The 13,995-nt window shown below is 34.2% G+C and overlaps 1 protein-coding gene across 1 annotated transcript in view; it reads left to right on the top strand.

Annotated features, from left to right (window-relative positions):
* Positions 1-13,528, top strand: part of LOC129757121 (coiled-coil domain-containing protein 174-like) — a 42,499-nt gene extending 28,971 nt beyond the window's left edge. Inside the window, exon 4 of the mRNA XM_055754246.1 lies at positions 12,053-13,528. Within this exon, the coding sequence (XP_055610221.1) occupies positions 12,053-13,371 (1,319 nt within the window). The 3' untranslated portion in view covers positions 13,372-13,528. The remainder of the gene's footprint in view (positions 1-12,052) is intronic.
* Positions 13,529-13,995: the final 467 nt, after the last annotated feature.

Here is a 13,995-nt window from a genome sequence, read left to right as displayed (position 1 = left end):
TTTTACAACTTTTAATAGTATGGTTTTACCCCTAAAAGTATGCAGCAAACTTAATTTCAGAAAAATTGTGAAAAAAAGTTTTCACAAAACAAAATCGTGTTTTCATGCGTAATGATCTTTAAGTCATCGCAAATTTATCAAAAACTGTGCAAATTGGTATTCTTGGAGAAACAATTCCAGAATTGAAAATTGATAAAGTGAGGAGAAATTTTACGGATGATGAAAAGAGCGAAAGAACATTTTTGCAAGGAAAATTTATTAACGTACACCATACTTTACCTCGCAACATCCAGCTTCATCAATTTTTAATTCTGATATTCTTTCTCCATGAATCTAAATTTTTCACCGATATGCCGAAAATAAATTTACAAAAATTCTGAATCTGAATTCTGAATCTGAATTCTGATTCTGAATTCTGAATCTGAATTCTGAATCTGAATTCTGATTCTGAATTCTGAATCTGAATTCTGAATCTGAATTCTGAATCTGAATTCTGAATCTGAATTCTGAATCTGAATTCTGAATCTGAATTCTGAATCTGAATTCTGAATCTGAATTCTGAATCTGAATTCTGAATCTGAATTCTGAATCTGAATCTGAATTCTGAATCTGAATTCTGAATCTGAATTCTGAATCTGAATTCTGAATCTGAATTCTGAATCTGAATTCTGAATCTGAATTCTGAATCTGAATTCTGAATCTGAATTCTGAATCTGAATTCTGAATCTGAATTCTGAATCTGAATTCTGAATCTGAATTCTGAATCTGAATTCTGAATCTGAATTCTGAATCTGAATTCTGAATCTGAATTCTGAATCTGAATTCTGAATCTGAATTCTGAATCTGAATTCTGAATCTGAATTCTGAATCTGAATTCTGAATCTGAATTCTGAATCTGAATTCTGAATCTGAATTCTGAATCTGAATTCTGAATCTGAATTCTGAATCTGAATTCTGAATCTGAATTCTGAATCTGAATTCTGAATCTGAATTCTTAATCTGAATTCTGAATCTGAATTCTGAATCTAAATTCTGAATCTGAATATGAGTTCTGAATCTGAATTTTGAATTCTGAATTTTGAATCCTGAATTCTGATTCCTAAACCTGTATCCTGAATTTGAAAACTGAATCTGAATTCTGCATCTGAAATTGAATCTAAATTATGTATGAGTATGTAGAAATGAAAAAAAAAACATAAATTCATTCTTCAACACGAGTAAAAAAAACGAGGGTCATAAGATCTTCATATAAATTCCCCCCCAACGCAGTTTCCTGTACGGCTCTGCATTTTGTTGACACCCGGCATGGCTTTAGACACTATAATTTCATAAATGAAATTATAATGTCTATAGGCATGGCGGACTCTGAAGGAAACGCCCATCCGCCATTTGCTGCATTGAAAAGCAAGAAGTGTAAGATATAAACACTGTTGCCGTATTTGCCCCAGCAGACTGAGAAACTGCCCAGACCACGGTGCGTCTTAGTAATGCCTTTTACCTATTTGAGTTTGAGCCGCTTTCAATCAAGCGTGCCGATGGTTTATTGGATAGCGCTTGCAACTTGGGATCTGAAGGGTTTTGGTTCAATTCTCGAGTTAATAAAAATATTATTTTTTTATTTTGATTATCTTCAATTTATAAATGATTGCTGGTGCTGCTGCTTCGAGGCGCCACTAGCAACTTTTTTTTATGCCATAATAAGTATGATATGTATTTGGTAAAGAAAACGGTTTCAACTATTTTGTTTTTTTCCCGTTTTTGAAAGGGTTGTGTAGAAAAAAAAATGCATTCTTTTGAGACTAAAATCATTTTAATTGTGCAGCCCAGTTTCGCAAAAACGTTCTAGACATTTTTAAAATGGCACATACAAATCCACGGACATCAACAGAACTCGTCGAGCTGAGTCGATAGGTACCTATAAAGGTATGTCTAAGACCCATAATTAATGATCTCTCAAATCGACCGATAACCAAACCTTTCTGTTAGAAAGGCAAAAATGATGCCTGATACGTTTTTTTGGGGAAAAGCGAACTGGTATGTAAGGAGCTCATTTTATGTATGGAAAGAATGGTATTTAAACAGTAGAATTTCCAAGATTTATAACACGCTGAAATGGTGCCGTGGTAGCAACCAGAACTTTCACGTTGCTGGTCACGGTTCGAATCTTACTGTTTTTTTATGCTTTTTTTTTACTGAATAAGTAAAACCAACTACAATATTGATGGATAGCCGTGACGCGTGCCCTAGCATGATACCTTTTTTAGAGCTCAACCATGCATAGAGGAAAAATTCCCACAAAAGGAGGGGAAAGTAATATGACTATTAAATGATTAATCTCATTCTGTAAACTAAATCTGAAATCTTATTCTGATTCTAAAGTTTGAATTTTGAGTTACAACACTTAGTCTAATATTTGAATATAAGTTCCAATTTCAAATTCCAGGTTGATCTTTAATCCAAATTCTTAATCAGAATTCTAAATCTGAATTCTCAATCTGAATTCTGAATCTGAACTCTGAATTTGAATTCTAAATCTGTATTCTGAATCTGAATTCTGAATCTGAATTCTGAATCTGAATTCTGAATCTGAATTCTGAATCTGAGTTCTGAATCTGAATTCTGAATCTGAATTCTGAATCTGAATTCTGAATTCTGAATCTGAATTCTGAATCTTAATTCTGAATCTGAATTCTGAATCTGAATTCTGAATCTGAATTCTGAATCTGAATTCTGAATCTGAATTCTGAATCTGAATTCTGAATCTGAATTCTGAATCTAAATTCTGAATCTGAATTCTGAATCTGAATTCTGAATCTGAATTCTGAATCTGAATTCTGAATCTGAATTCTGAATCTGAATTCTGAATCTGAATTCTGAATCTGAATTCTGAATCTGAATTCTGAATCTGAATTCTGAATCGGAATTCTGAATCTGAATTCTGAATCTGAATTCTGAATATGAATTCTGAATCTGAATTCTGGATCTGAATTCTGAATCTGAATTCTGAATCTGAATTCTGAATCTGAATTCTGAATCTGAATTCTGAATCTGAATTCTGAATCTGAATTCTGAATCTGAATTCTGAATCTGAATTCTGAATCTGAATTCTGAATCTGAATTCTGAATCTGAATTCTGAATCTGAATTCTGAATCTGAATTCTGAATCTGAATTCTGAATCTGAATTCTGAATCTGAATTCTTAATCTTGTAAATCTCATTTTGATTGTTTTGCATCACACGGTTTTCAACATTGAAATTTCTTTCATCCAAATTTTTTTTTATGATTTCGGATTTTACAACTTTTAATAGTATGGTTTTACCCCTAAAAGTATGCAGCAAACTTAATTTCAGAAAAATTGTGAAAAAAAGTTTTCACAAAACAAAATCGTGTTTTCATGCGTAATGATCTTTAAGTCATCGCAAATTTATCAAAAACTGTGCAAATTGGTATTCTTGGAGAAACAATTCCAGAATTGAAAATTGATAAAGTGAGGAGAAATTTTACGGATGATGAAAAGAGCGAAAGAACATTTTTGCAAGGAAAATTTATTAACGTACACCATACTTTACCTCGCAACATCCAGCTTCATCAATTTTTAATTCTGATATTCTTTCTCCATGAATCTAAATTTTTCACCGATATGCCGAAAATAAATTTACAAAAATTCTGAATCTGAATTCTGAATCTGAATTCTGATTCTGAATTCTGAATCTGAATTCTGAATCTGAATTCTGAATCTGAATTCTGAATCTGAATTCTGAATCTGAATTCTGAATCTGAATTCTGAATCTGAATTCTGAATCTGAATTCTGAATCTGAATTCTGAATCTGAATTCTGAATCTGAATTCTGAATCTGAATTCTGAATCTGAATTCTGAATCTGAATTCTGAATCTGAATTCTGAATCTGAATTCTGAATCTGAATCTGAATTCTGAATCTGAATTCTGAATCTGAATTCTGAATCTGAATTCTGAATCTGAATTCTGAATCTGAATTCTGAATCTGAATTCTGAATCTGAATTCTGAATCTGAATTCTGAATCTGAATTCTGAATCTGAATTCTGAATCTGAATTCTGAATCTGAATTCTGAATCTGAATTCTGAATCTGAATTCTGAATCTGAATTCTGAATCTGAATTCTGAATCTGAATTCTGAATCTGAATTCTGAATCTGAATTCTGAATCTGAATTCTGAATCTGAATTCTGAATCTGAATTCTGAATCTGAATTCTGAATCTGAATTCTGAATCTGAATTCTGAATCTGAATTCTGAATCTGAATTCTGAATCTGAATTCTGAATCTGAATTCTGAATCTGAATTCTGAATCTGAATTCTTAATCTGAATTCTGAATCTGAATTCTGAATCTAAATTCTGAATCTGAATATGAGTTCTGAATCTGAATTTTGAATTCTGAATTTTGAATCCTGAATTCTGATTCCTAAACCTGTATCCTGAATTTGAAAACTGAATCTGAATTCTGCATCTGAAATTGAATCTAAATTATGTATGAGTATGTAGAAATGAAAAAAAAAACATAAATTCATTCTTCAACACGAGTAAAAAAAACGAGGGTCATAAGATCTTCATATAAATTCCCCCCCAACGCAGTTTCCTGTACGGCTCTGCATTTTGTTGACACCCGGCATGGCTTTAGACACTATAATTTCATAAATGAAATTATAATGTCTATAGGCATGGCGGACTCTGAAGGAAACGCCCATCCGCCATTTGCTGCATTGAAAAGCAAGAAGTGTAAGATATAAACACTGTTGCCGTATTTGCCCCAGCAGACTGAGAAACTGCCCAGACCACGGTGCGTCTTAGTAATGCCTTTTACCTATTTGAGTTTGAGCCGCTTTCAATCAAGCGTGCCGATGGTTTATTGGATAGCGCTTGCAACTTGGGATCTGAAGGGTTTTGGTTCAATTCTCGAGTTAATAAAAATATTATTTTTTTATTTTGATTATCTTCAATTTATAAATGATTGCTGGTGCTGCTGCTTCGAGGCGCCACTAGCAACTTTTTTTTATGCCATAATAAGTATGATATGTATTTGGTAAAGAAAACGGTTTCAACTATTTTGTTTTTTTCCCGTTTTTGAAAGGGTTGTGTAGAAAAAAAAATGCATTCTTTTGAGACTAAAATCATTTTAATTGTGCAGCCCAGTTTCGCAAAAACGTTCTAGACATTTTTAAAATGGCACATACAAATCCACGGACATCAACAGAACTCGTCGAGCTGAGTCGATAGGTACCTATAAAGGTATGTCTAAGACCCATAATTAATGATCTCTCAAATCGACCGATAACCAAACCTTTCTGTTAGAAAGGCAAAAACCATAGAAAAAGCGGAAGAGTATGAGAAAAATTTAATTGTTGTATTGTCACAATAAAAAAGTTAAACAAATAACATTAATGAAACTAGTGTTTTTTACAGTTTAAAGATTATTACCTTTGATTCTCGAAATAGGTACCTACTGGAAAAACTGTATTCAGTTTGTAGTAATCTGAAACATTTGTATGTCTGTGTAGTTTGAGCCTGAAATTAATGCATTTCTTTCAATTATGAATTTTTACAATTATTTCAAAACTATTTTGATCCAAATTGAGATAAGCCTATAGCGTAACAAATTGAAAATAGCAAAACCTATCACACTCAACTTCCATCTGGCACAACTAAGCTTTACGAATTGATCACATTGCTGAAAAGTTGAGACTTGGTAGCCGGAAATTAATGAATCGTACACTCAACATCCGTCGGTACAGCATTATTCTTCGGATTACGAGATTATAATGAGTGGCAATGTTATGTGTATCTACTTGCACTCCAAGATATTTCAACCGAAAATGGTTCAGATAGAAATCGTACATGCACATTCAGAAGATGCAAACTCCTCGAATGTTTTTCTGTGCCACTGCTGACGATACTAAATATAACTGGCATGTTCCACTATCGAAAATGCAACGTTCGTTGCACACAGATGTCAAGCCAGGCAAATAAACTAGAATAAAACAGGCCGCAAATTAATTCCATCCCGGTTTGTCAGCTTTGTCATAATGAGCGAGAGAGACAGAGAAAGATTTTGCAAATCACAGGAAGATGCGCGCAAATCTGCATCGTTAGACACACTCTCTGTATGCAGCATAAATACATATGATACTTGTGATATTATTTTTTTTGTTTCTCTTGTTGGCATTCTCTATTTCTCCATTTCCAAAGATGAATGAACACACCGGCGAAACCCATCCGGCTTGTCATTAATCTTCCGAGCCCGGTGCCGAAACTGTGTGATCCGGTAAAGCACCCATGGTTCGAGAAGTTGGCTCGTTTTATTAGTTCCCCGGATGAAATTATACATACTACAGACATATGTGCCACAATACTACTGACTAACTCCAGTTTTTCGCTTCCGCATAATATGAGTTGTGAAATTTTACAGGAACAAACTCTTCATATACTTTGTGAAGTTTAATTAACTAACTTTCAAACATTTTCGACTGCAGCAACTCATCGCCATGTGTTTGTTCGAAGGAGAAAAAAAAAGTATAATGAACAAACTTTCAAGAGCAGGGCCTACACAAGATCCATTCATGGGGACCTGAAATCTTATGAACTGGATTGAAAAACTGAAAAAAAAGAATAAAAAATTTAGTACTCCAGCTAGAAAGCCTGAAGCAGTATCGATTGATGTGAGAAAGTAAAAATAAACATCATAAAACTCATCTGGGACCTCTTTTTACAACACAAAAAGAAACAAGCTACTACATCGCTTTTTCTAGCGTTTGCTTGAGTTTGCATGGATTAAATGTATTTTTTCTCGTCTTCTACAAAAACAAGATTGATAACAATTTTCTTCCTCAAGAGGGCTGTAAGGCATAACGCAGTTGCATATCGCGAATTAAATTCAGTTGGTTCAGGTGGCTGTTCATCGCAGTCGGTTTTTTATTATCACAACTCGCAATTCTATATTTTATCATACCTTAATTTAACAACTCATCTGTAAATTATTTTTTTTTAATTCTTATTCATAAATTCATAGATTGAATTGAACAGCATTCCTTTTTTTAATTTATTGACATTTACATACATATCGTTTTTTAATGAATATGTAATTGGTAGATGAATAATAAATAAATAACACTAGTTTACAGCATTTTTGAAAACTAAGAAAACTGAATATCACTTTAAATGTGAAATCGGGCGCTGAATCCGAAAAATCTCAGTAGAATAGTTTTAGAGCTATGCTTCAAATATAAATTTTGAAAAAAAAAAGTACTTGTATTTAAATTCAAATATCTCTGACTGCATCACACTAATTTGAAATGTCTTTTTGCATATCAAAGATGAATAAATGTGCTATCGATTACTGAACTTCATATTTGCGTATGATCAACAGTATTGTTGATATTAGGGACTGTATGATAGGAAAAATGATAAAAGACGTTTTTTTAGAGAAAGTTTCAGCGAAAGTTTAAGACTCGAAGGTGATCGGCTTGTGGAGAAAAAAGTTACTAATGAAAAACCAGTAATTTTTGTTCTTCCCGAGCAGAATTCCTCAAAATCCTATTCACGTTTGAGACTCAAGCAACCCCTGCTTATGGTCAGATCGTTTCGAAAATTGGCATGTGACCTTCTGGTAAGCTAACACTTAATTTTGACTTTGAGTGAGTGATATTTACCATATTTAATTCTTCCTATACTATGATAAGTACACCGAGGTCCGTTAAACTTTTCAAGAATGCAAAAATTATTGTTAACCATAACATCTTCAATTTTCAACTGATTTTGATGTATAACCACTTGAAACCTTCGTTTTAAATTGAAGTTTAAGGCCAAATCAGATTTTTTGAATGTTACCTGCAAGTCTAAAACTTTCGCGGAAACAAATTTTTTTCTAAAAAAATTCCTTTTTTATAATTTCTTCTATCATAAAGTCACTTATACTGTCAACAATACTGTTCATCATACTCAAAAACAAAGTTCAGATGATCGAAAGCAAATTTATTCACTTTTAATATGCAGAAAAGAGATTTCAAATTAATGTTATGCATTTCGAGATATTTGAATCTGAGTACAAGTACTTTTTCAATTTTTACGAAAATTCATATTTAAAGCATAATTCAAAAACTGTTCTTTTGAGATTTTTTGGAATTGCATTCAGTGCTTGATTTTACATTAAAAATATAGGTCAGCCAATAAAGTTCACGATTTTTGTAAAATTTCGTAAACCAGTGAAATTTTTAAGTGATTAAGATTAAGATTAAGATTAAGATTTTTATTATCTTTTTTTTGTTTTCTTATCATTTAACTTTTTCCTTCTTGATTCATTTTTGATTCTTTATTGCTTCATTCTCTCTTTGTAGTTTTTTTTATTTTTTTCTAGATTCTCCCAATTCTCTCTGGATTCACTTTTTGTTGTCCTTTGATGGATTGGCCGCCGACCGTGGCCTATAGGATAGCGTTCAAGTCTTCTAGGCCAGAGGTCATAAGATCGAATCTCGGTAACGGCATACATAGTACTCTTTCTTGCTGGTGGTTTTAACATTTGTAAGATCCTAGCCATCGAAACCTTGGAAGATGCATGATTTAGAGTTAAGTTAATATGAGATATCTTCAGAGAAATTTGAAGTTTCACTAAGTTCCTATATGTGTACGTTTGTTTTAAAAGAAAAATCTCTCTTGGTTTTTTTCTTGACTCTCTTTTGATTCTCTCTTGATTGAATTTAGGTTTTTTTCTTGATTCTCTCGCTTGATTTTCTCTTGATTCTGCTGATTATCACTTGTTTCTTTTATCATTCATTGATTATTTTTATTTTCTCTCAATTTTCTATTGATTCTATATTGATAAAAAATGTAGTCTCTCGCACTAAATTCGATCCAGCTTGATTTTTTATCGGCTCTTTCTGAAATCGGTAATGAATTAGTAAAAAGGCGAATGCGCCAAATTTGAACAAATCAAGATTATAGTAGATTGAAATTGTACGTTCGAAGACTTACATTTCGATGGTACAAGGTACAAAGATGTCGAAAGGATATTTCGTTTTCGAGAAATGAAGAAAACAAACTAATATTTTTGTTGGCAGCTTATGGAGCTGTCAAACTTGAGATGCGTTTTTTCTCAAAACAGTGATGTTGGCGTACTCGCCATATTTGAAATTCTATATAGAAATCTCTTTAGATTATCTTTTCATCCTTTCTTGGTACTTTCTTGACTTGCTCTATATTTTCTTTTTAATTTCTTTTGATTTTTTCTCTCTCTCAATTCTTCTGGATTCTCTTTTTGTCGTAGATTATTTCTAAACTATCTTTAATTATGGCCGCCGACCGTGGTCTAGAGGATAGTCTTCTAAGCCAGCAGGCATGAGATCGAATCTCGGTCACGGCATACATAGTACTCTTTCTGTGGGTTGGTAGTTTTAGCATTTGTAAGATGCTCAACAAGATCATATCCTTGAAAGACGTACGCCTTAGTGTTAAGTTAAAATTTGTTCTCTTCAAAGAAACATGAAGTTTCACTGAGATCCTCTATGTGTATGTTCTTTTTTTAATTATCTCTAAATTGTCTTCCAAAGGATACGGAAAACAATTTGGAGATAATTATTTTTAGATTACTTTAATTGTCGGGATTTTTTTGATAAAATGTTCTTATTTATTTTCTTCTATTGATTCTTTGTATGATCCTTATTTATTTCAAATCATTTCCGTGATCATGAATGTACATTTTTCTTAATGATCTTCTCGGTCAAAATTCTCTCAATATCACTTTTTTCCTCATTTTCTTCTAGTTTCAAAATTTTGAAATATTGTTAATTCTCTGCTATTTCTAGATTCTTTTTATTCTTCATATCTCTTGGTTCTTTTAATTTTTCAGGTGAACTCTGTCTGATTTTGATTAAATTCTCGTTATTGTCTGTGAGATCTCTCGGTTATTTTTAACTCTATTGATTCTTTAAAATCCCTTGGTTATCTTTAACTCTTTATTGATTGAACATTCTTATTATATAATCAGTTCTAGGGGAAAACACATCTTAACTGTCGACCGTTTATGGGATTTAAAAAAAATCTTCTTCAATTTCGTAGCTTGTTTCTTTTTTCAATTTTCTTCATCATTCATCTTATAGAATTACGGCCTAGAATTTTGTGAGGCTAAAATATCTTTTAATGATTTGATGTTCTATAAAAAAACAACTTTTCTGTAACCCTGAAAAAATTTAAATTTTTCGAGTTCTTTAATTTGGATGAAAATTCTAACAAAATTTGACAAAAAGATCTTTCTTATCGTTTATAAATTTTTCCAACATAAAGAAATTGTATTAAAATCATGTTTCCAATATATCAATATTGAGAATGCTTTAAACTTAATAATGCCACATTGGTTCCATTTTTTCGATTTTTCTGCAATTATAAAAAAGTTGTATGGAAGCCCCCCTCCACCTCTCCTATTTCTCCATTGGGATGAGGGAGTGCTCTCAAATAATCATTACATTTCTCGTACTCAAATACCCTCCCATGCCAAATTTGGTCCCATTTGCTGAATTATTTTTTGAGTTATGTAAAAAAATATAAAAGAGTCCCTCTTGCTCCTTTCTATCTTTCTATTTAAGGGGGGAGTAGGGTCTAACACTTTAAAAAAATCGATTTTTTATTTTTTTTAATTTTCTTATTGTAAAACATTTCAAGAATGTTGTGTCAAATTTTCAAGTCAATCGAAGCAAAACTGCAGAAATTATAGGCCTTTATCTCCTCCTATCTAATACTGCAAGAAAGCAAGAGCAGAAACTTCAAACGCGTTTTTCTCGAAAGCACATTTTTAAAGTCATCGTCATTTGAAAACTACTTCACCGATTCTTTTCAAATTTGGAACATATTTTCTACATATAAAATACCAAACCCCACCGATTTTTTTTTACTTTGGGGAGATTTTACAGATAAAAAATGGCGGATTTTTTCGTGAAAAATCGTAGTTTTTCCTTCAAACAGCCACAAAAATTTCATAAAAAATTTTTTAAGCTAAATAAAATCGTTGGGGTCCAGAAAAACATCTATTAAAAATATTTTGCTCTGATTTTTTGACTTCAGATGATTCTGTGCTGAGATACAGTGTCCACCGCAAATCCTGTTTCTAAAAGGCATCCTCGAAAGTGCTCCGTCACCGGCTCATTTTTCAATATTTTTCTACGAAAAAAATACTAAATGTTCTTTTAACAATGCTTTGTATAATGCAAAAAAATTGAATACATTTGTTTTAACGATAGCTCTAAAAAAAATTCGTGAAAATGGTGTTTTTTTTTACCCGTTAGACCCTACTCCCCCCTTAAAAGAGGGATGGATCTCAAATAATCAAAGAAATATTTTTCGTATCCAAACATCCTACCATGCCAAGTTTGGTACCATTTGCTTGATCGGTTTTCGATTTATGCAAACATTTGTCTTTTGTTTGGGAGACCCCCTCCTCCCTTCGAGTTAGGGGGAGGGGTCTTAAACTATAACAGGAACGTTCCCCGGCCTTCATGTATCCGTACGAAGAATAGGCAAGACCGCCTTTAATGCCGAATTTCCTCCGAAATTTCGTTAGGTATCTAATGTGAGTAGAGCTTCCAGTGACCACCTGCTAAATTTCACGTAAATATGTTTAGTAGCTCCGAGTCTATAGGGAACAGACAGACATACAGACAGACAGGCAGAAATCCATTTTTATATATAGATTCATATATTAAATTAGGTGTTCAGCTCAATAATGAACTGTGCAGAGCCCTATAGTTCAATAAATACTATAAAAATATTAGTTTGACTTAAATTGGCTGAGCGCAATCAAGTATTTTAATGTAGTAGAACATTCTGTAATGTCAAAAATATTGTGAACTCAAACTAAAAACTATCCTAAAATTAAACTAGTTATAAAGAGAACGAATCTCTGCAATGGAAGGCTGCATCGATTTTCCTCTGAAAATAGATATGATTTTGATTCCTTTTTTCAGTTCTAACTTACCACGCTATCTATTGTTTATTCACTTAGCTAACGCAGGACTTTCCCTTTGTCATTCACAGAGGCCCGGCAGCATGGTGTTGGTTACTACGCTTTTTCCACCGATCGGGAGGAACGCACCCGGCAGCAAAATGAGCTGGACTCGATCCGGGAGTCTACCCTGGAAGCCCAGAGGCAAAAAGACAACCTACGCCAAGCTCGCGATAGAATAATTGCCGATCGGGTTAAGGCGGCGAAAGCACGACAAAGGGCTCGTCTAGGGCTGCCTCCGGAACCGGAAGAATCAGAGGAAAAGGGTGCCGAGAAGAATGAATCGGTGGGAAAATCTGAAGGGGACAATCAATCGGCGGTAGGCGGAGATGATTTGTATGACAATACCGAGGAAAAGAAAAGGCTTAAAGCCGAAGCAAAGGCCCGCAAGAAGAAGGAAAAGGAGGAACGGAAGCGGGAAAAGGAACGCGCGAAACACGTTCGTCCCTGGGATGCCGGGAAGGAACAGGACATCGACAAGGAATGGAAACCGGCCAAGGAATGGTACGTTATGTCCCAGGAAGAATGGAACGAAATGAAAAGAAATGAGCGAATACCTGAATTTGCTCCTCCGGTAGAAAAACCGCCTCCACCGTTCAGGATGGCACAAAGAGGCGAACGTGTTCCGGTGAAAACTTCATTTGTGCAATCGACGAACGATGAGCATGACTCTGATGAACCGGGGGAGGATGAGGGTGCCTTTGAGCCGATTGGACCACTTCCGCCCGATCGATTATGGTCCGCCGAGCACAGAATAGCTAATAATCCACTTCAACTGGACAGTGTAGGCTTGGGGCCACCCCCATCCAGGCGACTCCCGGACGAGGACGAGGACGTCGTCAATATGCCAACGGTTCCGCCGGGTACGGAAGATATTCTTTTACCGGAGCAACCACAACGTGCACTATTCTTTACTACCAAGAAGACGATGACGACAAAAACGCGGCAAGAGTTTAAACGCCGGAACTACGAGTCTGCTACTGCTAGCGACGATAACTGGGGTGTTACAGGCCAGCAGCAACAAAAAAGACATAAACCACAGCAGCAACAGCAAAATTCCATTCCTATTCGGAATGAATTGAGTGATGGGTCGTCGTCGGGCGATGAAGATGGAGCCATGCCCCGGCGGGGTAACGGAGTTGAAATTGCGCCACCACCCACGTGGGACTATTATGGGCCTTCATCCTCTTCTGGCGGTGCAGCAACTCGGCGACCGGCAAAATCGACGGCAACGAAAAATGCCTTGGAGGCATCGATTGAAGCTGGCCTTCGCTTTTTGCGGGATCAATCGGATAAAGGTGGACCCACAGTTGGAACGAAAAACAAGTGGACGTCCAATGCAGACTATTGACTGAGAGCTGAGGCTTATGTGGGAGCAACGGAAATCAACACTCGAGTTTCTTTTTTCTGTCGGTAGTCTCCACCACCTCTACTTAGTCTTAATGGGACTAAGCTGTTATGTTGGAACTATTGAAGGAAGATTGGTTCAATGCCATAACCGATTATAAGAGGATGACAACTTGGTTTCTTATGCTCATTTCAAAATATACGACACGTTCGTGATTGTTACCAAAAAAAATGCGTTTATTGTTTTCTTTTATCCGAAACCTTTTCTAATGATTTTTCCATGGTAAGGATTACAAAGATGAGATTTTTTTTTCTGTCAGATTGGAAATAATCCTTGAGTATTTTTTACTTAAACAGACGAGGATGTCCTGAAGAGGAACTATGGACCAGAATTTTGGATCCGAATTCTTGAAGCCTATCTATGTAAGTCAGTAAACGAAAAATTTAAAAATAAATTTCTATTTTGAAAACTGAATTCGACATTTTACCCAGAATTTTAAATCTAAAATCCTAATTTTCTATCTGTAATTTTAAACTTTGGTTTCAAATTTTAATTAAAAATTTCATAATTTAGAATCTAAAAGTTGCAGTCCGATTTTTAATTCTGTTTATTTAGGTTATTAAGATT

Source organism: Uranotaenia lowii, chromosome 3 (genome assembly GCF_029784155.1).
Source record: "Uranotaenia lowii strain MFRU-FL chromosome 3, ASM2978415v1, whole genome shotgun sequence".
Classification (NCBI taxonomy): domain Eukaryota; kingdom Metazoa; phylum Arthropoda; class Insecta; order Diptera; family Culicidae; genus Uranotaenia; species Uranotaenia lowii.
This window is presented reverse-complemented; position numbering and strand designations above follow the sequence as displayed.